The sequence below is a fragment of the Gorilla gorilla genome, chromosome 18, assembly GCF_029281585.2.
Source record: "Gorilla gorilla gorilla isolate KB3781 chromosome 18, NHGRI_mGorGor1-v2.1_pri, whole genome shotgun sequence".
Taxonomy (NCBI): domain Eukaryota; kingdom Metazoa; phylum Chordata; class Mammalia; order Primates; family Hominidae; genus Gorilla; species Gorilla gorilla.
In genome coordinates this window covers 99,369,228-99,395,804 of record NC_073242.2, presented here as the reverse complement: position 1 = coordinate 99,395,804, position 26,577 = coordinate 99,369,228, and the positions used below count along the sequence as shown (strand labels likewise).

The 26,577-nt window shown below is 51.9% G+C and overlaps 2 protein-coding genes across 12 annotated transcripts in view; one reads left to right on the top strand and one right to left on the bottom strand.

Moving 5' to 3' along the window:
- LOC115933369 (uncharacterized) overlaps positions 1-13,918 on the bottom strand; it is a 36,426-nt gene extending 22,508 nt beyond the window's left edge. For 4 of the 8 annotated variants that reach the window (XM_063699699.1, XM_063699703.1, XM_063699701.1 and 1 more), the window contains exons 1-2: positions 13,623-13,754; positions 2,191-2,883 (exon numbers count right to left, since the gene is read on the bottom strand). In XM_063699699.1, the coding sequence (XP_063555769.1) occupies positions 2,191-2,221 (31 nt within the window). In that variant the 5' untranslated portion in view covers positions 2,222-2,883; positions 13,623-13,754. Of the gene's footprint in view, positions 1-980; positions 1,121-2,190; positions 2,884-13,573; positions 13,755-13,840 lie in introns of those variants that run through there. The other 4 variants (XM_063699698.1, XM_055366352.1, XM_055366351.2 and 1 more) reach the window with 3 other exon arrangements.
- Positions 13,658-26,577, top strand: part of LOC101147502 (serine/threonine-protein phosphatase 2A regulatory subunit B'' subunit beta) — a 55,989-nt gene continuing 43,069 nt past the window's right edge. For all 4 annotated transcript variants that reach the window (XM_055366337.2, XM_055366338.2, XM_055366336.2 and 1 more), the window contains exon 1: positions 13,658-14,515. In XM_055366337.2, the coding sequence (XP_055222312.1) occupies positions 13,658-14,515 (858 nt within the window). The remainder of the gene's footprint in view (positions 14,516-26,577) is intronic.

The following is a 26,577-nucleotide window of genomic DNA, read 5'->3' as shown; positions in this document are numbered from 1 at the left end:
CCTCTGCAAACCCCAGCTGAGGCTCAACAGCCCGGCTGCCACGGGTGCCGAGAACCAGGCATGCCCACGGAGGTGAGAGCAGGTGGGAGACAGAGCTGATGCTTGAATAGGACCCACACGTTCCTCCCACCGAGAGGTCCGAAGGCAGCCACGCGCGGTGACTCACGCCTGTCATCCCAGCACTTCGGGAAGCCGAGGCGGGTGGATCACCTGAGGTCAGGAGTTCAAGACCAGCCTGGCCAACATGGAGAAACCCCGTCTCTACTAAAAATACAAAATTAGCCAGGTGTGGTGGTGGGCACCTGTAATCCCGGCTACTCAGGAGGCTGAGGCAGGAGAATCGTTTGAACCTGGGAGGCGGAGGTTGCAGTGAGCCGAGATCACGCCACTGCACTCCAGCCTGGATGACAGAGTGAGACTCCATCTCAAAAAAAAAAGGACTATGGGAGGTGAAGGCGGGTGGATCACTTGAGGTCAGCAGTTTGAGACCAGACTGGCCAACATGGTGAAACCCCATCTCTACTAAAAATACAAAAATTAGCTGGGTGTGGTGGCAGGTGACTGTCATCCCAGCTACTCAGGACGCTGAGGCAGGAGAATCGCTTGAACCGGGAGGCGGAGGTTGCAGTGAGCCGAGATCGTGCCACCGCACTCCAGCCTGGGTGACAGAGTGAGACTCTGCCTCAAAAAAAATAAAATAAAGTAAAACAAAAATAAAATAAAATGTATTCTGATGTCTGGACACCATGGTTCATACCCATAATCCCAGCAGTTTGGGAGGCTGGGACAGGAGGATCACTTGAGGCCAGGAGTTCAAAACCAGCCTGGGCATATAGGGAGAACCTCTCTCTACAAAAAAACTTAACTGGGGATGGTGTTGTGCACCTATAGTCCAAGTGTCCTAGTCTGTTCTCAGGTTGCTAATAAAGGCATAACCAAGATGGGGTAATTTATAAAGGAAAGAGGTTTAATGGACTCACAGTTCCACATGGCTGGGGAGGCCTCACAATCATGGTGGAAGATGAAGAAGGAGCAAACTCACATCTGGGAGGCTGAGGAGGGTGGATCACCTGAGGTGAGGAGTTTGAGATCAACGTGGCCAACATGGTGAAACCTCGTTTCTATTAAAAATACAAAAAATTAGCCAGGTGTGGTGGCGGGCGCCTGTAATCCCAGCTACTTGGGAGGCAGAGGTTGCAGTGAGCCGAGATCATGCCATTGCACTCCAGCCTGGGTGACAAGAGCGAGACTCTGTCTCAAAAAAAAAAAAAAAAATCAGATCTCATGAGACCTATTCACTACCATGAGAACAGTCTGGGGGAAACTGACCCTATGATTCAATTCTCTCCACCTGGCCCTGCCCTTGACATGTGGGGATGATAACCGTTCAAGGTAAACCTTGGGAGGAGACATAGCCAAACCATGTCACCCAGGTACTCGGGAGAAACCGCGTCACCCAGCTACTCAGGAGAAACAGCATCACCCAGCTACTCGGGAGAAATGGCATCACCCAGGTACTCCGGAGAAACAGTGTCACCCAGATACTTGGGAGAAACCACGTCACCCAGCTACTCGGGAGAAACTGCGTCACCCAGCTACTCAGGAGAAACGGTGTCACCCAGCTACTCGGGAGAAACGGCGTCACCAGCTACTCAGGAGAAGCCGCGTCACCCAACTACTTGGGAGAAACGGCGTCACCAGCTACTCGGGAGAAACGGCGTCACCAGCTACTCGGGAGAAATGGCGTCAGTCAGCTACTCTGGAGAAACGACATCACCAGCTACTCTGGGGAAATAGTGTCACCCAGCTACTCGGGAGAAGCCGCGTCACCCAGGTACTCGGGAGAAACGGCGTCACCCAGCTACTCCAGAGAAACAGCATCCTCCAGCTACTCGGGAGAAGCCACGTTGCCCGGCTACTTGGGGAGCTGAGGAGGGAGGATCCCTTGAGCCTGAGAGTCCAAGGCTACAGGAGCGAGACCCTGTCTCAAAAAAATATATATATATATAAATAAAGCAATAAAATAGACTGTGGTGATGGTGGCACAAGTCTCTGCATGCAGAAAGCCACGGGTTGGAAGAGTTTAAACGGATACATTGTCAGCTGTGTAAATTATCTCTCTATACAGCTCTTTTCTGGAAAACCAGTGAATGTGACGCACTGTATTCATGGCTAAGGGGCCAAACTCACATGACCATTTGCAGAAATGCAGGAAAAGCATTTGAGCAAAGGCAGTGCCTTTTCACGATAAAAATTCAGTCAACCCAGAAGCGGACAGAAAGTTCCTCAAGCCGCTGAAGATCCAGAAGACGGTGCTGGCCGGTGGCCGCGATGAAGGTCGCTCTGGGCGCCGCTGGGTAAAGCGTCAGACGCACTCTGTGTCAGAATACAGTCCAGGAAGGAAGAGCTTCTCCGAGGCGTCAAAAGTCATGCATTGCCCTGGCCTGGGTCAGGAACCATCAGTCTTGTCATCCCAGAGACTCTCCCAGCACCCAGGGAATAAATGAGACATTGGAACAGGCTGCAATCCCACCCCGGTAGATGGGGCCGTTTGATTTCTCTTCCATCTACATGATGCGCATCACATAAAAAGGCAACTGTGTGGCCGGGCGAGTTGGCTCACGCCTGTCATCCCCGCACTTTGGGAGGCCGAGGCGGGAGGATCACTCGAGGTCGGGAGTTCGAGACCAGCCTGGCCAACATGGTGAAACCGCGTCTCCACTAAAAATACAAAAGTAGCCGGGCGTGGTGGCGGGTGCCTGTAATCCCAGCTACTCGGGAGGCTGAGACAGGAGGATCGCTTGAACCCGGGAGGCGGAGTCTGCAGCGAGCCGAGATCACACAGGTGTGCTCCAAGCTGGGCAACAGAAGGAGACCCTGTCTCTAAAATAAAATAAAATAAAATAAATAAAATGAAATAAAATAAAAATAATAATAAATTTAAATAAATTTAAATGCATATCTAAATGAATATATAAATAATAAATAAATTTAAATAAATTTAAATTTAAACAAATTTGATTATTTATTATTATATATTTATTGTATATTATTTATTACTTAAACTTATTAAATAAATTTAAATCGTTTTTTAAATTAAATTATAATTTCCCTCATGACATTTAAATTATATATATTTAAATGAAAATGTCATGAGGGAAATTATAACTATATTTCATTTAAAATACGTTAACAAAGCAAATGTTATCACAGAGCATTTACAACAAAGCACTTTTGGTGACTTTAAAAGCAGATTACACAAACAATATCACAGTGTTTTAGATCAAACGGGGACTACAAATGTCCGTTAAGGGTTTTGTGGGTTTTTTTTTTTTTCGGTACGATGTTAAAACAGATTTTGTCAAGAGTTATTACCTCCTCGAACAAAAAGCACATTGTTGTCTCAGGGAAAAAAGAAAAACACAATTATGCTATTCAGTTTGTGGCTACAAAGATATACTGTCATATAAAGTAATAAAAACGGGGAAAACAACATAAAATAAGAGTTAGACGGATTAAACGACTTCATAGGAACTTGAGGAAAAGGAAGCAAAGTCCCTTTACTGAGAGCGCTTTTAGGGACGCATAATCAATACTAAAGTTTATATATCCTGCCTCAGGACTTGATTTAAAAATTCTTCTATTTATTAAATAAGTTGACGTTGTTTTGAGATGTAATGAAATGGCCGCAGCAGGTGCGGAGGCCGATTTTTGAGGGGGGCAGGTGGAGCACGGCTGGCCTTGTGCAGCCCTCTGCTGAGTGTGTGTGATTTCTACTGCAAATGCTCACTGTCAAGACACGAACCATTCCCGTTTATCTCAAAGAGGACTTATTTAATAACTCCAACATCGTGTCCTTTCCTATAATTCCAGCATTGTGTCCTTTCCTTGAAAGAAAGGACACAAAGAAGTGCAGAGGTGGCTGGGTGCGGTGGCTTATGCCTATAATCCCAGCACTTTGGGAGGCTGAGGTGGGTGAATCACCTGAGGTCAGGAGTTCGAGACCAGCCTGGCCAACAAGGTGAAACCCCCGTCTCTACTAAAAATACAAAAATTAGCCAGGCATGATGGTGCACGCCTGTAATCCCAGCTACTCGGGAGGCTGAGGCAAGAGAACCGCTTGAACTGAGAGGTGGAGGTTGCGGTGAGCCGAGATCACGCCACTGCATTCCAGCCTGGGAGACAGAGAGAGACGCCGTCTCAAAAAATAATAATAATAATAATTAGCCGGGCATGATGGCAGGTGCCTGTAATCCCAGCTACTCGGGAGGCTGAGGCAGGAGAACCGCTTGAACTGGGAGGCGGAGGTTGTGGTGACCTGAGATCGTACCACTGCACTCCAGCTTGGGCAACAGCGCAAGACTCCATCTCAAAAAAAAAAAAAAAAAAAGAAAAGAAAAAAAAGAAAAGAAAAAAAGAAAAAATAAGTTCAGAGTTTGCAGACGTGAACCCTACATTACCCAAACGTTGTCCTTTCCGGAGAGAAATCGCGTGGCTATGATTTAGGACGATTTCTACTTCCAACCTTTAGGAAAATGACAAAGAGGAAGTTAAATGTCTACGCTGGGGACCCCCCGAGCCTGTCCAGGTTGCACCGTCATGAAGCTGTTCAATTTGCACACAGCACCTGACAGCCCTGGGGTTTTACGCTGACAATGACCGTGCTGTGGTTCCCACCTTCCAGGGTTCAGGAAGGACCTGCCAGCCTTTACGCTTTGCCGCCCCAGCACGCAGGTGGCAACTGCGGCAGAGAAGGGAAAATGGGAGCTCAGGAGGTCTCATAGGGAGAGCAGCGATCCGACTGTGGGTCCCAGGGTGGGCTCTGAATCTCAGCCCCACCTCGTGTGGGGGACAAAGCCCCACTTTCTCCAAGGGGCTTCCTCAGCTGGGAAGTGGGAACCAGGGTGCCCCCCTAAACGAGGCATACTCTTCACTCCAGCATCAGGTTCCTGCCAGGGACTCCAAGTCAGGAGGCCAAGCTCCTGCGCGGCCTGGGTGGCCGCTCACCTGCGCGGACCCTCTTCTGAGTGGGGAGAAAGCTGCTTCCCCCAGTTCTTCCCTGGGCAACCCCCCTGCCAGCTGCAAGGACACACACGCACACACAGAACCACGTGCTCATACAGTCACAGGCTCACGCACTCACACGTACCCTCACACACACAGAGACACAGCCACGTGCTCACAGGATCATACATGCACTCAGCTCATACAATCACACACACTCACATGTACCCTCACACACACAGCCACCCGCTCATATGATCACACACGCGCACACAGAACCACGTGCTCAGTCACAGGCTCAGTCACACGTACCCTCACACACACACAGCCACGTGCTCATAGATCATACATGCACTCAGCTCATACAATCACACACATTCACACGTACCCTCACACACAAATAGCCACGTGCTCAGTCACACGCTCACACACTCACACGTACCCTCACACACACATACAGCCATGTGCTCATAGGATCATACATGCACTCAGCTCATACAATCACACACACTCACATGTACCCTCACACACACAGCCACCTGCTCATATGATCACACATCCACACACATACCCTCACACACACACAAATAGCCACATGCTCAGTCACACACTCACTCACACGTACCCTCACACACACAGCCACGTGCTCATACAATCACACTCACTCACACGTACCCTCATACAGAGCCAAATGCTGAATCACACACACATACCCTCACACACACACACATACTCATACGTTCACACTCACGCACTCACACGTACCCTCACACACATGCACACAGATACACACAAACAGCCACGTGCTCAATCACACAGTACTCACACATACCCTCATACACACACACACAGCCACGTGCTCATACGATCACACACGCACTCACACGTACCCTCACACAGCCACGTGCTCATTCATGCACTCACACACTCATACATACCCTCACACACATGCGCACACACACAGCCACGTGCTCAATCACACACGCACTCACACGTACCCTCACACACAGCCACGTGCTCATACGATCACACACGCACTCACATGTACCCTCACACACACAGCCACGTGCTCATACATTCATGCACTCACACACTCACACATACCCTCACACACACACGTACACACAGCCACGTGCTCAAGCACACAGTACTCACACATACCCTCACACACACACACACAACCACGTGCTCACACAGTACTCACACATACCCTCATACATACACACACACAGCCACGTGCTCATACATTCATGCACTCACACACTCATACGTACCCTCACACACATGCGCACACACACAGCCACGTGCTCAATCACACATGCACTCACACGTACCCTCACACACACACACACAGCCACGTGCTCATATGCTCACACATGCACTCACATGTACCCTCACAGCCACGTGCTCATACGTTCATGCACTCACACACACCCTCACACACATGCGCACACACATACAGCCACGTGCTCAATCACACACGCACTCACACGTACCCTCACACACACATAGTCACACATCAAAGCATTTTCATAGATAGCTTGTTTCTAGCTTTTATCATTGGATATTCTATTTTTCCTTACAAGCCTCGATGGACTCAGAAACGTCACTTTGGAGATTCTACAAAAAGAATGTTTCCAAGTTGGTGACTCGAAACATTTAAAGTGATCCTCCCATCTCCTTGTAGCTGGGCCTACAGGCACGTGCCACCATGCCCGGCTAATCTAGTGTATTTTTTTTTTTTTTTTTTTTTTGCAGAGGCGGGATCTTGCTGTGTTGTCCAGGCTGGTCTCAAACTCCTGAACTCAAGGAACCTACCCACCTCTACTTCCCAAAGTGCTGGGATGACAGGCTGGAGTCCCAACGCCCTTGTTTCATTTATCGAGGGAACAAACATGTATTAGGAAGCTACCGTGAAGATAGTTCCATGGTGTAATGGTGAACATTCTGGACTCTGAATGTGTGTGTCTGAAAGCTACTGTGTGACAGGTGCCATTCTATTTCCCGGGGTCCCTGTAGTGAGAGAAACAGACCAAGGAGAAACCTTCCTGTCCTCGGCGGCTTACGTTCTGATTGGTGGGGGCTGGGTGGGGCTGTGATGGGTGGGTGAAACCCAGACAGCCAGCAGGCACACAATTCGCTGTCATAATGTCAACATTCTTCTCCATAAAGTCTTTCTTCTGGCCGGGCGCGGTGGCTCACGCCTGTAATCCCAGCACTTTGGGAGGTCGAGGCAGGAGGATTGCTTGAGGCCAAGAGTTTGAGACCAGCCTGGGCAACATAGTCAGACCCCATCTCTAGAAAAAAATAAAAAAATTAGGCGGGCATGGCGGTACACGCCTGCAGTCTCAGCTACTCGGGAGGCTGAGGGTGGAGGATCACTTGAGCCTAGGAGGTCAAGACAGCAGCTATGATCGTACAACCACACTCCAGCCTGGGTAACGGAGTGAGACCCTGTCTCGGAAGGAAGAGAGAAAGAGAGAGGAAGGAAGAGAGAAAGAGAGAGGAAGGAAGAGAGAAAGAGAGAGGAAGGAAGAGAGAAAGAGAGAGGAAGGAAGAGAGAAAGAGATAGAAAGAAAGAGAGAGAAAAAGAAATCTCAGCTCCAAGTATTACCAAGAAAAATAAGAGATGGCACATAGAAAAACCTGTTTCTAACGAGCTCAAGAACGGGCCAAGTTCAATCAGAGATATGCATGACATTTATTATTATCATGAACACCACCAAAATAGATGCAGTTAGGGGGTGATACAAAATGCTGGCCAGGCACGGTGACTCACATCTGTAATCCCAGCACTTTTCGGAGGCCGAGACGGGCAGATCTCCTGAGGTCAGGAGTTCGAGACCAGCCTGGCCAACACGGCAAAACCCAGTCTCTACTAAAAATATAAAAGGTAGCCGGGCGTGGTAGCAGGTGCCTGTAATCCCAGCTACTTGGGAGGCTGAGGCAGGAGAATCGCTTGAACCCGGGAGGCGGCTCCAGCCTGGGCGACAAGAGCAAAAACTACGTCTCAAAAAAAAAAATAAAGAGAGAGAGAGAGAAAAGAAAATGCCATCTGCGTGCTCTTTGCAAACATTTCCTCCCGAAAGTCTCCTAGAATGATAAAAGCAACCACACAGCCTGGCCACCTAGAATCTGGGTCCGCTTGTTCCAGGCTCAGAATCTTTTTCCTTTCAGCCAGTCTCATCTTCAGGGCTGTCAACACCGCGTGCAGGGCCGCAGGATTTATAGGTAATGATATGCTTCTAATTCTCCATTACCTCCAAAGATTTCATCTTCCCCTTTTCTAAATCCTTCTTAGGAGATACTTGTCAGGTTCATCTGGCCCAGCAGCTTCTGACAAGGGGACCCCGCTCATCCCCGTCATCTCTGTGACTTCATGTAAATAGCGGCACGTGGCGGCTGCCTTTGGCCCTCGGCCCCGAATCCATTGCAGAGTCTCACTTCCATTAATTCTTAATTTGTGACCACGCTTCCTTTTTTGTACTGTGTGTAAATGGAGATGTGATTAGTAAGGTAATAGGAGAAAGCCGGGGTCCTCACGATGCAACGTGCATTTCTGCGCCTTATAGAATATTGGATAGGCGTCATTATTTCTTCCAGTAGCAGAGTGCATTCCGACATCTGATTGCTTGAACCGTGATATTTCCATACGCCATCCATCACCCCGGCCACAGCGGCATGCTGAATATTCAGATTAAATTGGAACTTTTTCCCTATGAATAAGGGATTTCATTCTATCCTATAAGATACACTGTCTCCGGGGAGAGGAAATTGAGTTGAAGGTTGCTGAAAATTGTATTATCCAAATACAGAGTTCTTTTCCTTATCATCAAAACCTGAAACACAGCCGTGGGGAACCGAGAGGTCAGGAGAGAATTCAATTAGAGATGAAAATGGAAAAGGGAGCATTTTTCCACTTACGTTTTATTTTGCCAAGCAGGTGGCAGCGGGCGCTGCTCGGGACAAAAGGGGCGATGTGTGAAGGGTTTTTGGTTTCTGGAAGATGGATGAGGACACAGCCTCAAGGAGTTATGAAGAGGCAGGAAAACCTCTACAGCAAATGTTCCATCCTCTCCTTTGCCGGTTTTGGAGGAGGTATCTGTGAGAGTTCCTGGCCTCTTCCTGCCACAGTTACGGTGGTTTTTTTTTTTTTTTTTTTTGGAGGGAGTCTCGCTCTGTCACCCAGGCTGGAGTACAGCAGCGCGATCTCGGCTCACTGCAACCTCCGCCTCCACCGGGTTCAAGCGATTCTCCTGCCTCAGCTTCCCGAGTAGCTGGGATGACAGGTGCATGCCACCACATCTGGCTAATTTTTGGATTTTTAGTACAGATGGGGCTTCACCATATTGGCCAGGCTGGTCTCGAACTCCTGACCTTGTGATCCGCCCACCTCGGCCTCCCAAAGTGCTGGGATTATAGGAGTGAGCCACCACGCCCGGCCCACAGTTAGGGTCTAAACTGTGCACGCTGCCTGGAGTCCCCACCTCTCCTCACCTGAAATATGCACTCAGAAATGTGTTTCCAAAACCTGCAGAATGCAGACCCACACTACTTTCCTATTTATTTATTCATTTTGAGACAGAGTCTCGCTCTGTCGCCAGGCTGGAGTGCAGGGGCACGATCTCTGTTCACTGCAATCTCCACCTCCCGGGTTCAAGCGATTCTCCTGCCTCAGCCTCCCGAGTTGCTGGGGTTACAGGTGCCTGCCACCACGCCCAGCTAATATTTGTATTTTTAGTAGAGACGGGGTTTCACCACGTTGGCCAGGCTGGTTTCGATCTCTTGACCTCGTGATCCACCCGTGTCGGCCTCCCAAAGTGCTGGGATGACAGATGTGAGCCACTGTGCTCGGCTGGGGTTTTGTTTTTTGTTTTTTGTTTGTTTGTTTGTTTTGTTTGTTTTAAGTCATCGTGCGGAATGCAAGCGGCAGATATAAACTTGATCCCTCTTTGACCTCTCACTGCACGCACCTAGCTGGGAGCTTTGGGTCGGCGCAGGACCAGGGAGATCCTACTTGCCAGGTGCTTCCTCTGAGGCATCTCCAGGTCTGGAGCTTTAGCGTTCGATCAACCACCCAGGTCTGCGGTGCAAAGGCCGACTGAGATCCAGAGCATGTCATACAGTGGGTGAGTTTGCATTTCTGAGCAGCTGCAGGTGGGGCAGAGGCTGCAGAGGCTGTGGCCACACAGGAGACCCGGGCTCAGGTGGATGAAGGAAGGAGCTTCTCTCCCTCTACAGCCGCTGTGGCTCCCTCCTTCCTCACCTCCCTGGGAAGCGCTGACCCAGCTCTTTGTTCCTGGACCTACATCCCACAGAGGAGCAGAGTCTTCCGGAATCTTCCTCGCTACTCTTCCCTCCCCATTCTCGCTTTTTATTTTATTTTTATTTATTTTTTCGAGAGGGAGTCTCGCTCTGCTGTCCAGGCTGGAGTGCAATGCTGTGATCTCGGCTCACTGCAACGTCTGTCTCCTGGGTTCAAGCGAGTCTCCTGCCTCAGTCTCCCAAGTAGCTGGGATTATAGGCACCCGCCATCATGCCCAGCTAATTTTTGTATTTTTGTAAAGACGGGGTTTCACCATGTTGGCCAGGCTGGTCTTGAACTCCTGACCTCAGGTGATCCGCCTGCCTCAGCTTCCCAAAGTGCTGGGATGACAGGTGTGAGCCACCACGTCTGGCTAATTTTTGTATTTTTGTAGAGACGGGGTTTCACCATGTTGGCCAGGCTGGTCTCGAACTCCTGACCTCAGGTGATCCGCCCGCCTCAGCTTCCCAAAGTGCTGGGATTACAGGTGTGAGCCACTACGTCTGGCTGCTTTTTAAAATTTAATGTTTTTAGGGACAGAGTCTTTCATTCCTGCCTAGGCTGGAGTGCGGTGGTGAGATGTCGGCTCACTGAAGCCTCAACCTCCCAGGCTCAAACGATCCTCCCACCTCAGCCTCCCAAGTAGCTGGGACCCACAGGCGCACGCCAGGATGCCCAGCTAATTTTTAAATATTCTCTAGAGATGGAGTCTCGCCATGTTGCCCAGGCTGGTCTTGACCTCCTGGGCTTAAACAATCCTCCTGCCTCGGCCTCCCAAAGTGTTGGGATGACAGGTGTGAGCCACCATGCCTGGCTAATTTTTGTATTTTTGTAGAGACGGGGTTTCACCATGTTGGCCAGGCTGGTCTTGAACTCCTGACCTCAGGTGATCCACCGCCTCGGCCTCCCAAAGTGCTGGGATGACAGGTGTGAGCCACCGTGCCTGGCTAATTTTTGTATTTTTGTAGAGACGGGGTTTCACCATGTTGGCCAGGCTGGTCTTGAACTCCTGACCTCAGGTGATCCACCGTCTCGGCCTCTCAAAGTGCTGGGATGACAGGCATGAGCCACTGCAATCTCCCGGCCTGCCCTCACCTTTCTCTCCCCAGGACAATTCTGGTGGCCACCCACCACCCCTGCAAGACGGACAGACCCGAACGGGCAGGGCGTCCATCCGGCTGTGGAGCAGCTTGGATAATTGCAGCTGGCCACATCCCAGCAAACTCTGCAACACCTCAGGCCCTGCCAGCCTTGGGGGCCCGACAGCACCTCTTTGTTCTCCCAGAGCAAAGCCTGCACGGAGTGGGCCCCCGGGCCCCAGCACAGACTGAAGGCGCATTCTGTTTCTGCCCTGAGTTGATTTCTGTCCTGTTGGCCCTGGGCCTCACCACACTGTGCCCCAGTAACCTGGCAGAGAAAGGCCTCTTGTGCAGGCATTCAAAGGAAACCCTTTCCCCTCAAAACCGCAGTGATGCTTCCAACAGTGACTCGCAGCTCATCGAAACACCCAGAATGAAAAGCACGTTTGTTCCTTGAAAAGACGTCTGTGTCCGATACACACTCAAACAGAGAATTGTATTAATACATTCACTTCCCTCCAGAAATCACAGCATCACACACACACACACAAACGTTTGCTTCCCAGTTAGGAAAAATAACTTCACAGAATTCCTGCGTGATGGCGCTCTTCTGACAAAGTACACTCGGATTTTTATATCCAATCACGAAACACAAACTGAAATTCAAATCATTATGTACACAACACAAAACTATCATTTATGAGTGATTTCAACCGGGTGCGGTGGCTCACGCCTGTAATCCCAACGCTTTGGGAGGCAGAGACAGAGGCAAAGGCAGGAAGATTGCTTGAGGCCAGGAGTGTGAGACCAGCAAGATCTCGTCTCTATAAACAATAAAATTAAAAATTAGCCGGGCATGGTGGCGCGTGCCTGTTGTCCCAGCTGCTTGGAAGGCTGAGGTGGGAGGATCGCTTGAGCCAGGAGATCAAGGCTGCACTGAGCTAAGATCGCAGCCTGGGTGACGGAGCAAAACCCTGTCTCAAACGAACAAAAAGAGTTATTTAGGCCGGGCATGGTAGCTCATGCCTGTAATCCCAGCACTCTGGGAGGCCGAGGTGGGTGGATCACTTGAGGTCAGGAGTTCGAGACCATCCTGGCTAATACGGTGAAACCCTGTCTCTACCAAAAATACAAAAATTAGCTAGGCGTGGTGGCGGGCGCCTGTAATCCCAGCTACTCGGGAGGCTGAGGCAGGAGGATCCCTTGAACCCGGGAGGCGGAGGTTACAGTGAGCTGAGATCTTGCCATCGCACTCCAGCCTGGGCGACAGAGCGAGACTCCAACTCAAAAAAAAAATAAAAGTAAAAAAAGAGTTACTTTTTTTTTTTTTTGAGACAAAGTCTGGCTCTGTCGCCCAGGCTGGAGTGCAATGGTGTGATCTCAGCTCACTGCAACCTCCACCTCCTGGGTTCAAGCAATTCTCCCGCCTCAGCCTCCCGAGTAGCTGGGACTACAGGCACACGCCACCATGCCCGGCTAATTTTTGTATTTTTAGTAGAGATGGGGGTTTCACTATGCTGGCCAGGCTGGTCTCGAACTCCTGACTTCGTGATCTGCCCGCTTCAGCCTCCCAAAGTGCTGGGATTACAGACGTGAGCCACCGCGCCCGGCCAATAGTTACTTATTGAGTCTAGCTCGATTTATGCAGCTCAGAAGTAGGAGAACCTGGCTCATAAAAGACCTTGAAATTACTCTCTAATAGGGTGCAACACCAGGTGAAACCCTATTTTGATAAAAAATGAATAAAAATCGGGGCAAGATGTAAAGGAAACAGGTGCATGTGTGCCAGACAGATGATAATGCAGTGTTTTTATGGATACTGTTAAAAGCAAAAACAAAAACAACCATTGGGTAAAGTTATTTAACTAATGTCACCTCCCTGGACGCGGATGATTTTTGCAATTTTCAACGCACTTCACGCTCACCCCTGAACACCAACGTTTAAAGTGGTCCAACTCCTCCAACCTGTCTCTACTGTTTGATAAGCAAAGCTAAAGTAAACGGGGCCCTTTGGGTCCCAGGTAGCCCGCTGTTATTGAAAAGTTTGGTCTTTTCCTCGCGCGCTCCCGCAGGACGCACGCTCGCTCCCGAGCTCGGCGGGCGCGCACCCCGCATGCTCGCTCGTTCCCGGTGCCTCCCACTGCGCAGGCGCACTCCCGTCCCCCAGCCCCACCCGCTCACACACCTCCCAGCCTCCGGCTTGCGCCCCGCGGGCAGCCACTGCGCATGCTCACCCGACCGGCCTCCTGAACTCCGCTCCTCCACCGGTATGCACGGCGCATGCTCCATGCGGAGGTTCCACCCTCCCCTCGCTCTGGCAGGCACGCATTGCGCATGCTCGCATCTCGGCAGCTCTAAGACTGCCACGCCGCCATGGGCCGCGCCTCTAAGACTCCTAAACGCAGAAGGAGCTCGGGCGCTACGGCCGCCACAGCCCCTCCCTCGTCCTCACCGCAGCCGCTTGGCCCCACCAAAGCCTCCTGCAAAAGCTCCGAGGGCCGCGGGGCGCGCGTGGCTAGCGGCGGCGTCGCCTCGTGATGACATCGTCGCGATGACGCGGCGCAGTGACGTGAACGCGGGCGCCCTTGTTTGGGAGCGCGGCCGGCGCGCCCGTTTTGAAGCTGCCCTGAGCAGCGCGGGCCGGACCGCGCCGCCTCCTCGGTCCCCGCGCCCCGCGAGTCCGCGCAGTTCCCGAGGTGCGGGCCCTGTTCTCTGCGCCGCGCCCCCTCAGCGGGCCGTGCTCGCATCACCGGGGCGGGGCGGGGCGCGGGCGTCCGGGGGCGCCCCGGGCCCAGCCCCCGCCATGCCGCCCGGCAAAGTGCTGCAGCCGGTCCTGAAGATGAAGGTGGACGAGCTGTTCCTGTACTGGCTCAGCGAGGCCAGCACGCAGCGGATGCTGCAGGACTGCCTGCGCCGGATCAAGGCGCCCGGGCGGGACCAGCCGACCGCGGGGGACGGGGAGCAGCCCGGGGCCTGGCCCACAGCCCCGCTCGCCGCCCCCAGGTCCAGCGGGCTCGAGCCCCCGGGAACCCCCGGGCCGGGCCCTGCGCTGCCCGTGGGCGCCGCCTCCAGCCCCAGGAACGCGCCCCACGCTCGAGGCACCCGTAGATCCGCAGGGACGAAAGTAGTAAGTTACTCTTCCTTCTGCTAACAACTGCGCAGGTGGCTCTGGTCGCATAGCGGACGTGTGGCTGCTCGGTGGAGGCTGGTGGGCGAGCGTCAGACCCCAAAACGGTTTCATATTGAGTCTGTTCCCCGCCCCGACCCCCCCACCCACCACACACATACAGACAAGAAAGTCCCACGTACTGAACATTCCGTCATTGACAGTTGTTAACCTAAAAATCACACAATTTATAAAGGTAGAAAGGCTTCCTATTTTATTTTATTTTATTTTATTTTAATTTGTTTTAATTTTGAGACAGTTTTGCTCTGTTGCCCAGGCTGGAGTGCAATGGTGCCATCTCAGGTCACTGCAACCTCCACCTCCCAGGTTCGAGTGATTCTCCTGCCTCAGCCTCCTGAGTAGCTGAGATTACAGGCACCCACCACCACGCCTCGGTAATTTTGTATTTTTTAGTAGAGACGGGGTTTCTCCATGTTGCCAGGCTGGTCTCGAACTCCCGACCTCAGGTGATCCGCCTGCCTTGGCCTCCCAAAAAAATAAGATTACAGGTGTGAGCCACTGCGCCAGCCTGAACTTAGTTTTTAAGGTTTCTCTTGGGGCCAGGCCCAGTAGCTGACGCCTGTAATCCCAGCACTTTGGGAGGCTGAAGTGGGCGGATCACTTGAGGTTACGAGTTCAAGACCAGCCTGGCCAACATGGTGAAACCCCATTTCTACTAAAAATACAAAAACTAGCCGGGCATGGTGGCGGGCGCCTGTAAGCCCAGCTACTCGGGAGGCTGAGGCACGAGAACTGCTTGAACCGGGGAGGCAGAGGTTGCAGTGAGCCAAGATCTCGCCACTGTACTCCAGCTGGGGCAATAGAGTGAGACTCTGTCTCAAAAAAAAAAAAAAATAAGGTTTCTCTTGGCCAAGAATGGGGGGTCTGTTTAGTCGGTTGTGAGCCTTCAGGTTTTACTTTTAATTTACACAGTTAATAGTCCCGAGTTGGTCTCACTGTTAAGAGTTTGTTTCGAGTTCTCTAGGTTGGTTTCTGTTACCCACTTCTCGGCAATCTCTTCTGCTCAGTTTAGTTAATGAGCCTAAGGGTTTTATTCTTGCTTTATCTGGTAGTAAATCTCCAGTAATTACAAGCGCACAACAGTGTATTTTTTTTTTTTTTTTTTTGAGACGGAGTCTCGCTCTGTCACCAAGCTGAAGTGCAGTGGTGCGATCTTGGCTCACTGCAAGCTCCGCCTCCCGGATTCACGCCATTCTCCTGCCTCAGCCTCCCGAGTAGCTGGGACTACAGGCGCCTGCCACCGTGCCCGGCTAATTTTTTTTGTATTTTTAGTGGAGACAGGGTTTCACCGTGTTAGCCAGGACGGTCTCAATCTCCTGACCTCGTGATCCGCCTGTCTCGGCCTCCCAAAGTTTTGGGATTACAGGTGTGAGCCACCGTGCCTGCCGACAGCCGTGTATTTTTAAAAATCCTTTCTGTCGTTTTATACTATGCAGTTTAAAGCGATAAAACATTGCTCCAGATGTTATAGAAACACGTATGGCTGGTGTGTCTGGTGTCCCAAGAATACTACGGGAGCCTGAAATATTCAGAATGTTCCGTTGGAACTTGTTTATACCATTTGAAATTTTTTCAGCTGAACACCGGCCTTCCATCAGCAGCACTAATAAGCATGTCACAAAGTGATATTTATGTAGCACCACAGTTTTCCAGCCAAAATGGACCAGCCTCTCTACTTGCTGAGTGAGAGGTGGGTGGCAATCTGAGGTGATGTCCGACGTCTTCTGATGGATCTAGAACGTTTTCCAAAAGTACGTGTCGATGAAAATGTGAACTAGAGCTGGAGGCAGCTTGGAGACCGTCTGGCTCAGGCCCTCCAGATCCCGATCCAGGAGAGGACTCAGGGCCCCAGGACGCATCTCTTGAGCTCCGGCCCAGTCCACTTTCCCAGTGAGTTGCAAAACCTGAAGCACCTTAAGAACTCTTGCCCAAATCCCTCATTTACTGAGGAGGTTGTATGTGAGAGGAGGGCCAGGACTCAAGAAGCGTGTGCTAGTAATGATGGTTCCCCTCCATGGCTTGCTTTCTCCGTGGGATCGCTAATGAGCTGCCATTTTGTCCTTAAACGTGTTGAATGACAGCCAGACGCTAAGGTAAATGCTTGAATTGTGTGACTTTGCAAGAATTCTCCTAGGGCTGGGACTATTGTGACTTTGCATGAATTCTCCTAGGGCTGGGAGTATTGTGACTTTGCATGAATTCTCCTAGGGCTGGGAATATTGACGGAAGGTCAGGTCTGTGCAAACGAGGCCATTTGGGTGCATGTGAGAGGATGATATATTCTGTAAATCAGGCAAGAAGCCTCTAACAAGTGGAAATTAAGTTCCAAAGGTGTTCAAAGCAGGGAGACATCATTTCTCTCCTGGAGAAAGTTTTGAGGAGGAAGTGAGTAGTGGAACTTGAGAAATGCACTGAGTTTATTGGGTATGGGGGGTGGGGCCAAGGGAGGCCATTCTGGGAGGGATGACGGGCAGAGTGTGAAAATGAGACCAGGCTCAGTCGCGCACGCCTGTAATCCCAGCACTTTGGGAGGCTGAGGTGGACGGATCACCTGAGGTCAGGAGTTCGAGATCAACCTGGCCAACATGGTGAAACCCCATCTCTACTAAAAATACAAAAATTAGCTGGGTGTGGTGGTGGGCACCTGTAATCCCAGCTACTCTGGAAGCTGAGGCAGGAGAATCACTTGAACCTGGGAGGCAGAGATTGCAGTGAGCTGAAATTGTGCCACTGCACTCCAGCCTGGGTGACAAGAGTGAGACACTCTGTCTCAAAAAAAAAAAAAAAAGACGAGATGTTCAGGTCACGTTGAGCGACTGGAGTGGTCTGACCGGAGAAGCAGAAGGAAGGACGCGTGTGGACCGTGGCGTGGCGGCCGGGGTGTGCAGGGTGCAGGATTCTGCACTTAGGAGATGGCAAGAATTTTCAAAAAGCAGTGACTGACCTTGTTTGGGACTAAAAGTTTGCCTTAAACATGTCTACGTGTTTGGAACCTATGGCTTACTTCAGCTGAATCTCAAGAAGTGAATAACTTAGAAGGATGTGTCTGTTCATTGGGACAAAAAAGATGAGCTTGGGCTGGGCACGGTGGCTCATGCCTGTGATCCCAGCACTTTGGGAGGCCGAGGCAGGCGGATCACAAGGTCAGGAGATAGAGACCATCTTGGCTAACACAGTGAAACCCTTTCTCTACTAAAGATACAGAAAATTAGCCGGGCGTGGTGGCGGGTGCCTGTAGTCCCAGCTACTCCGGAGGCTGAGGCAGGAGAATGGCGTGAACCTGGGTGGCAGAGCTTGCAGTGAGCTGAGATCGCGCCACTGCACTCCAGCCTGGGTGACAGAGCAAGACTCTGTCTCAAAAAAAAAAAAAAAAAAAAAAGAGCTTGTTCCTGTCCATCCCATATACAGAATACGCAAGGCCACGTTAACAGTGAAGGATGCAGTTCCATGCTACAAACTCTGGCTGGGGAGGGGCGATGCTGGGGTCAGAGGAAGAGATTTTCATAAATAAAGCAACTTTTTCTCACCCACACATGTAGAGAATGGAGTATGAGCTGTCAGGAGGGTTCATGCTAGGTCCATTGAACTCCCCAGCCAAGGGTGAAAGGAACGGCATGCCCATTGTGAAAACATCACGTGGTGCATCCCAAGCAGACGTAACCAGTGCTGCCATGGCTGTTTTACGTTACCTACGCCTTCATCGTTACTGAACAGAGAGATTGCATTCTGTGTTTGAAAGGGGTGCTTGCAGTGGCTCCTTCCCGTCTTTGGGGAAGAGAAACTGGTACAAATTAGAAAATGTGAGCATTGGCCGGGTGCAGTGGCTCAATCCCAGCACTTTGGGAGGCCGAGGAGGGAGGATCACTTGAGGCCAGGAGTTTGAGCCCAGCCTGGGCAACATAGCGAGACTCCCCCATCTCTATAAAATAGTAAAATCAGCCAGGCATATTGGTTCATGCCTGAAGTCTCAGCTGCTTGTGAGGCTGAGGCAGGAAGATCCCAGGAGTTCGAGGCTGCAGTGAGCTATGTTTGTGCCAGTGCACTCCCGCTGGGGCAACAAAGTGAGACCCTGTCTCTAAAAAAAAAAAAAAAAAAAAAGAAAAGAAAACGCCAGTATCGATGGGCTGATGCTGCAAGCCAGGGTGCTTCTGCTAGGGGGGACCCTAAATGCATCTTTAAAGTAAGTTCTTACAAGGGGAAGTAAGAACCTCATGTGGATGAGCTGCTTTTTTTTTTTTAGATGGAGTTTCGCTCTTGTCGCCCAGGCTGCAGTGCAATGACGCGATTTCGGCTCACTACAACCTCCACCTCCTGCAGTTCAAGTGAGTCTCCTGCCTCAGCCTCCTGAGTAGCTGGGATTACAGGCACCTGCCACCATGACCGGCTAATTTTGTATTTTTAGTAGAGATGGGGTTTCACTATGTTGGTCAGGCTGGTCTTGAACTCCTGACCTCAGGTGATCCACCCCCCTCAGCTTCCCGAGTAGCTGGGATGACAGGCGCCCGCCACCATGCCTAGCTAATTTTGTATTTTTAGTAGAGATGGGGTTTCACTATGTTGGTCAGGCTGGTCTTGAACTCCTGACCTCAGGTGATCCACCCGCCCCAGCCTCCCAGAGTGCTGGGATGACAGACGAGGGCAACCACACCCGGCCAGTACTGCACGATTTTGATTGCATTCCCCTGCGGCCTGGTGACGCCGAGGAATTTTCAGGTGCTTATTTGCCATTCATGTGGTTCCCACTGTCAAGTGTCTGTTCAGGTCATGTGTTTGCTTTTTAAATTGGGTTATGTTTTCACTGAGTTGCGAGAGCTCTTTACATACAACTGTTGGCAAGTCCTTGGTAAGACAATGTGGTGTGTGCATATGTCTCTGGAGTCCGGCTTGCTTTTTGTTTTCTTCAGTGTCTTTCAAAGAGAAAAGTGTTTAGTTTTTCAACTTTTTTCTTTTATGACTCTTATTTTTTGTGTCTTATTGCAAAATGTTTGCATACCTCAAGGTGTCAAAGATTTTCTCCTATATTTATCTTGAGAAAGCAGTGTGGTTTTAGGTTTGCGTTTCGGCCTGTGATCCAGTTCAGGTCAGTTTTTCTGCGTGGTATGAGGTGAGGTATCTGGATGACCCCAGCACCGTATATTGAACAGTCTTTTCTCCCCCCGTGGAATTGTGTTGTTGAAAGTCAGTTGAGTACGTACGTCTCTTTTATTATTATTTCCATCCCGTTGCTGTATGTGCATCCCCTCACCTTCATGGCACTTTCCAGATTAGTGTAACTTTCTAGCAAATTTTGAAAGCAGATACTGTGAGTCCAAGCCTGTTCTTTAAAAATTGCTTTCCAGCAAGAAAAGCCTGTTGGAATTTTGATTGGGATTGCTTTGAATCTGTGGATCAGTTTAGGATAATTGATACCTTAACAGTATTTTCCAATCCACAAACAAAGGACTTTCCATTCATTTAGGTTTTGTTCAGCAACGTTGTGTACTTCCCCGGGTACACCTCTTGCACCTCCTTGATTAAGTTTCTATCTGTTTATTTAGTTCTTCTCTAATTTCTGGAAGCTACTCAGTTTTGGTATCCACCTAACCTGTGATTTTTATCAGACCGGGTGCCAGCATTCTAGAACATTAGAACAGGGTATTTGGAGATAAACATGGGCGTGCGTGTGCATCACACACACAGGTGCATACACACATACATAGGTGCATACACACATAGGTGCATACACAGGTACATACACACACATAGGTCCATACACATAGGTGCATACACACAGGTGCATACACAGGTGCATACACACGCATACACACATACATAGGTGCATACACACAGGTACATACACACATAGGTGCATACACATACATAGGTCCATACACACACATACATAGGTGCATACACACAGGTGCATACATAGGTGCATACACACATAGGTGCATACACACACACACAGGTCCATACACACACACAGGTGCATACACACACATACACAGGTGCATACACACACATACACACATAGGCGCATACACACATACATAGATGCATACACACACACAGGTGCATGTACATACAGGTGTGCTTATCTTAACGTTTCATTAGAAGTTCTTAACAAACATGTTGTAAGACAAAAGCACCCAGAACCCTCAGGGCAGGAGCTCAGGGTTTCTGAAGGTTTCGTGCGGGAGCCCTGAGCTTGCCCAGGAACTGTAGCTTTTGTACAGGTGCGTGCCTGTCTGCGTTCAGTTCTCACTGCCTTCGTAACAACGACCTATTCACGTTTTCATAGTGGGCACCGATGAGAGTCTCGTTGTGAGGAGGAAGGAAGGTGTCCAGAACCCTTCTTGGAACCTCCGAGAATCTGCAACCATGGAAACTGTGTAAAGAGCTTCATCCCTCCCTCCCCTTCTGTTGACAGAGAGAACCATGCCGTTTCCTGAGATGAGGTGGACGGGTTTTGAATCTGCTGGAGCCTGTCCTCTCAGGGCCTTTGAAACAGGGAGGAAGCTGTGCTCTGCAGACGGCGCCTGCAGGGTGAGGACAGGATTCTGGGCCATCTTCCTGTCTCATGGGCTTGCCTGTTACTAGCTATGCTTTTAGCTTTGGATGTTCAGAAAAACATTTTTTCACAAAGGGCAGGTCGCCTTCGTAAGCCTTTCAAATCTAGGATTTCAGAAAAGCCATTATGTTTGCTCATGGAAGACACATTTTTATCCTAAAACAAGCTGTCTGAACAAATGTATGTTTAGTGAGAATGAAAAGTGAAGAGATTTTTATGAAAATTTGCATAAAGGTCTTCTGGGCATTTTAGGAGCCTTTAGAGGTTGATGGTACGATTGTGTCCCGACGGGAGAAGGACGGTAGAGATTCGGGTGCCGTGAGGGGCTTCATCGGCCCAGATGGCAATGTTGTCTCTTCAGAGTAGGAATTTGGGGGGAACAGGCTGAAAACAGGCCTCGCAGATTCCGTGCTGGCCTGTGGTGCAAAAACAATGCTATGATGGCCCCGTCCCTGTACACAGTAGAGTATAGACAGCCCCATGGCGGCCCCACTGGGTGTGGACGGCCCGTCCCTGTACACAATAGTGTATAAACAGCCCCGTGGTGGTCCTGTCAAGTGTGGACGGCCCCGTCCCTGTACACGGTAGTGGATAGACAGCCCCGTGGGGGCTCCGTCGAGTGTGAACAGCCCTGTCCCTCCCCCATCCGGTGTAGACAGCCCTGTGGCTGCATTGGGGGCGGGTGGTGCGGGTTCTGCATCGGGACAGGACGTAGGGGCTCCAGGGAGGCAGTGGGGCTGCATCCAGAGGTGGTTTGAGGGCTCCAGGTCAGAGTCTTTAAATCTCTGTGTGTGTGTGCACTTCAGGATTTTGAGGCTGTTTTCCAAAAGTCTTTTTTTTTTTTTTTTCCTTTTTGAGATGAAGTCTCGCTCTTGTCCCCCAGGCTGCAGTGCAGTGGCGCGATCTTGGCTCACTGCAACCTCTGCCTTCGAGTTCAAGCGATTCTTCTCCCTCAGCCTCCCAAGTAGCTGGGATTACAGGCACCTGCCACCATGCCCAGCTAATTTTGTATTTTTAGTAGAGACAGGGTTTCACCATGTTGGCCTGGCTGGTCTGGAACTCCTGACCTCATGATCTGCCTGCCTTGACCTCCCAAAGTGCTGGGATTACAGGCATGAGCCACTGTGCCTGGCTGTGTTCCAAAAGTCTTGTACGGAAAGAGGAAACCTGGCAGTAAAGTCCACAGGGGTGTTTGTCACCTGCCGTGGCAGGACAGGGTGTGTGTCACCCAGCGTTGCAGGACAGGGCGTGTGTCACCCGGCGTGGCAGGACAGGGCGTGTTGCCTGAGTGTGAGGATCGCGCCTCCGTTGGCTCGCTTCCCGTGCATTTTGGGTTTGATCTTTGACTTTCGGAGGGAGATCACAGGAGGTTGGCTCCCAATCTGGTTCCCCTAGCTGCGTTTGGGAGGCCGTCCGTGTGTAGTGCTGATCTGAACTGAAGGGGCGGCACCTCTGCCCTGTGAGTTTGCGCCCCGCATCGTGGGTGACTGGGCGGCACCTCTGTCCTGTGAGTTTGCGTCCCGCATCGTGGGTGACGGGACGGCACCTCTGCCCTGTGAGTTTGCGCCCCGCATCGTGGGTGACTGGGCGGCACCTCTGTCCTGTGAGTTTGCGCCCCGCATCGTGGGTGACGGGACGGCACCTCTGCCCTGTGAGTTTGCGCCCCACATCATGGGTTACTGGGCGGCACCTCTGCCCTGTGAGTTTGCATCCTGCATCGTGGGTGACTGGGCGGCACCTCTGCCCTGTGAGTTTGTGCCCCGCATGTGGGTGACTGGGCGGCACCTCTGCCCTGTGAGTTTGCGCCCCGCATGTGGGTGACTGGATGACACCTCTGCCCTGTGAGTTTGCGCCCCGCATCGTGGGTTACTGGGTGCACTTGTTTAAATCGTCTCCTGGTGGTTTGAGCACATTCCCTCTGGTGCTGTCTTAAAGCTTCCGTTTGGAGACTTACAGGGGGTCAGAGGCCGACTTCTGAATCCTCCAGGACAGTAAGGAAGTGAGAAGGATGGAGGGATCCGGGGATGGCTGGAGAAGGGAAGGAGGTGGAAGAGAAGGAAGTGGAGAGGGGCGTACCCCTAAGAAGAGTTGGAAGGGGCCTTGCGGGTGGGGGGCTGTGGTGGGCGTCAGAGGTGGTGTGGAAGGTTGCAGGAGAAGAAAGGGCCAGTCTGAGATGGCTGCAGACTGCTGGTTCCAAGTCTAGGACACTCGGAAAAAGGAAAACGATGGAGACAGGAAACAGATCGGGGCTTGCGGGGGTTGGGTGCGTCAGTGCCACACAGACGTTTTTCATGGCAGGGAAACTCCTCTGCGTGACCCCACAGTAGTAGATCCGTGTCATCCTGCGTTTTTCCAGACTCAACAGAGCGTGCGGCAGTGGGAGAGCCCAGTGCACGCTGTTGACTTGGGGTGATAGTGACCCGTCCAAGGAGGTTCATTGACTGTAACAGATGCAGGCGGTCACGCAGGACCTTCCTGATCGGGGACCCGGGAGGCTTTCTGCTGACAGCGTTCAGCCTGGCAGGGATGTGGCCAGTTTCTGACCCTCAGCCCGAAGGTATCCTGTCTCCTTCCCGGTGGGATCAAGGTGCAGGCCCCCGGGATGTCAGCTCATCCTCATTTAAAGTTGCCCGTCCCCCCTTTTCCACCGCCCTTCTTTTCTTGTTCTAAATACGATTGCAAACAAGCGCAGTTATCACAGTGAGCAGTGGCAGAGAAGACGAGATCCTGGATGCCCACTGCAGCTTAGCTGTATTCTAGAAACTCCTGAAGTTAGGGGAGGGGCGGAGATGCCGGCGCGCTTTGATGCCGGGCTGCCGGGATGTCTGGGCTGCGGTGCGTGTTTGTGGAGGTGCAGCTGCACCTGGTGTGCCCTGTGCTCTGGAGGGGCAAGCCGGAGCCGGCACCGAGCCTGCAGCCAGCTCTGGTGTTGTCGTGGGGGGGGGACCTGACTTCTCGCGGGGAGCGCCTTCGCCTGGGTCCCAGAGGCCGTCCCCAGGCTCTCCTCTCGGGGACCTGTTGATGCCCGCTCCGCCCAGACTCTCCTCTCGGGGACCTGTTGATGCGCGCTCCGCCCAGGCTCTCCTCTCGGGGACCTGTTGATGCGCGCTCCAGGGCGAGCCACGTGACGGCTGCCGCGGTGCAGAAAGCGCCCGCTTGCCCGGCCGGACGGCCCAGCCGAACGGGGAGAGGAGAGAAGAGGACCGGAGGGAGCGGAGGGCAGTGCGGGGAGCGGAGGAGGAGGAGAGGAGAGCAGCGCCGGGAGCAGCCGGGTCTGCACAGTCGCGGGTCGGGAGAGGCGGCCGCCCCCACCCCCGGCGCCATGCGCCCTCCTCAGCCTGAGGAATGCGCGCGGCGCGGGCCCCGGCCCCAGAGCGCCTGGCGGGCGACGCATGGAGCGCGCTGAGCCCGGGCCACGCCTGCAGCGCCCCGCCGGCCCCGGCCCCGGCCCGGCCCTGCCCCAAGAGCGCGGCGCCCGGCCCGGCCCGCGGAGAGCCCTGCGCGCCGACGGCATGCGACTCCGCGAGCGCTCGCTGCGCCAGGAGCTGGCCTCGCTGGCCCGCGGCTGCGACTTCGTGCTGCCCTCTCGGTTCAAGAAGCGGCAGAAGGCCTTCCAGCAGGTCAGCCCCGCGCGCCCCGCGGCTGCCCGACACCGGGCGAGGCCTCCCGGCCCGGCGAGCCCTGCCCTCCCGGCCCCGCGTGGGCCCCCGCTCGCCGCTGCTGGCCGTGCACCCGTTGTTGCGTGGCGGGGCCCAAACGCCAGATTTTCAGGGCCAGTTGTGGGCGCAGGGGACCCGCTCGGGCCGCACGCCGCCGAAAACCGGGTGCTGCTCTGTGGGAAGCGGTGCCAAGCTTGTTAGGAAAACCAGGCTTTGAAAAGAGCACTCGCTCCTTTCCCGGGAGTTTTGGCGGTGAGTGCGCGCCTTGCTGTGATCAACCAAGGGGGGTGAGCCGTCAGCGCCTGGGAGTGTTCGCTGCAGACAGATTTTTAATTTAAATATACCTTGCATTGCTGGTAATAAACATCGGGAAACTCCTTCACCCTTCGTAAAGGCGTCGGGTGGGTGAAACTTTCCCGGCGTTATTGCAATACCCAGCATTCCTTCCCACTGGCTAACTTAAGAGTCGGTTGAGATATCACTCACATACCGGACTATTTATGCAGCGCGGTTTTATTCAGTAACTCAGTGGCTTTGAAATTTATTTATTTTTATTTATATTTATTTATTTGAGACGAAGCCTCTCTGTTTCCCAGGCTGGAGTGCAGCGGCGCTATCTCGGTTCACTGCAACCTCCACCTCCTGGGTTCAAGTGATTCTCCTGCCTCAGCCTCCCGAGTAGCTGGGATTACAGGCATGCACCACGACGCCCGGCTAATTTTTGCATTTTTAGTAGGGACGGGGTTTCACCATGTTGGCCAGGCTGGTCTTGAACTCCTGACCTCAGGTGATCGCCCACCTGGGCCTTCCAGAGTGCTGGGAGTAGGGGCGTGAGCCTCCGCCCCAGCTGGCTTTGAAATTTAATCTCAGTTCTCATAAGTGCTCAGGGAAGTAAAATTTGTGTCTGTACCCCGTGTATATTGTATGGGTTAGTTTTACGAGTACCATGTGATTTAAACGTGTAAGAGTCTTCCTGTGACAATCCCAGTATAATTTGAGAATTTAGGGTTTGGCTGCGGCCGAATCTGATCCGAATCTCATCCAGACAGGGTGTGCGTGGCGGGCGCCTCACACCCACGTGGCACATCAGACGCGCTTTTCAAACTCAGTTCCAAGAGTCTGGAACTAGTGGCCTAACATCAAGCTGAACCAAGGCATCCTTCTTGAAGGGGGAGGAAGACCCACTTCTTTCTTTTGATATTTTAATTGAAATATTTTCCGTAAGATCTCACATCAAGTTTTGCACTCCTTCGGAGTTTTTGACCACTGTCTTCCAGCTTTTGACATTTTGCCTGTAAGTGGGTAAGGGCGAGGCTGGTGTCTTTAAAATCCTCTTAACCTGCGAAGAGTGAGATCAGCCTCGTGCGGGATTTGCTCTAGATGGTGGGAGCTGCTGGGTGGTGCGGGCTCGCTGGTCGCGGAGTCAGTGAGGTGATTAGCTCGCACGTGGCTGGATGAGGAAGCCCTTCAGCCCTGCAGTGGGGCCCTGGCTCTTCTGTGGGGGGCTGTGGTGACGATGCACCTGTGAGGACTGTTTATTTTTAAAAAGTCAGTTTCTGGTAAATCATGAATTCCGTTTACAGAAGTTTGCTTCATTTTACAGAAAATAGGTTTCCACGTTTTTAGGGAGTGAGGACAGACGTGTGAAATGCGTGTTGTCTGAGGGGTGGTGGAGGAATTACAGGCGTATTTTGGGGTATTTGTGGGGGTGGTGTTGGGGGAGAAGGGGACGTTTCCTGGCTGCTTTCACTCCGCGCATGAGCGTGGGCTCTGTCTGTTGGGTCCACCCCACT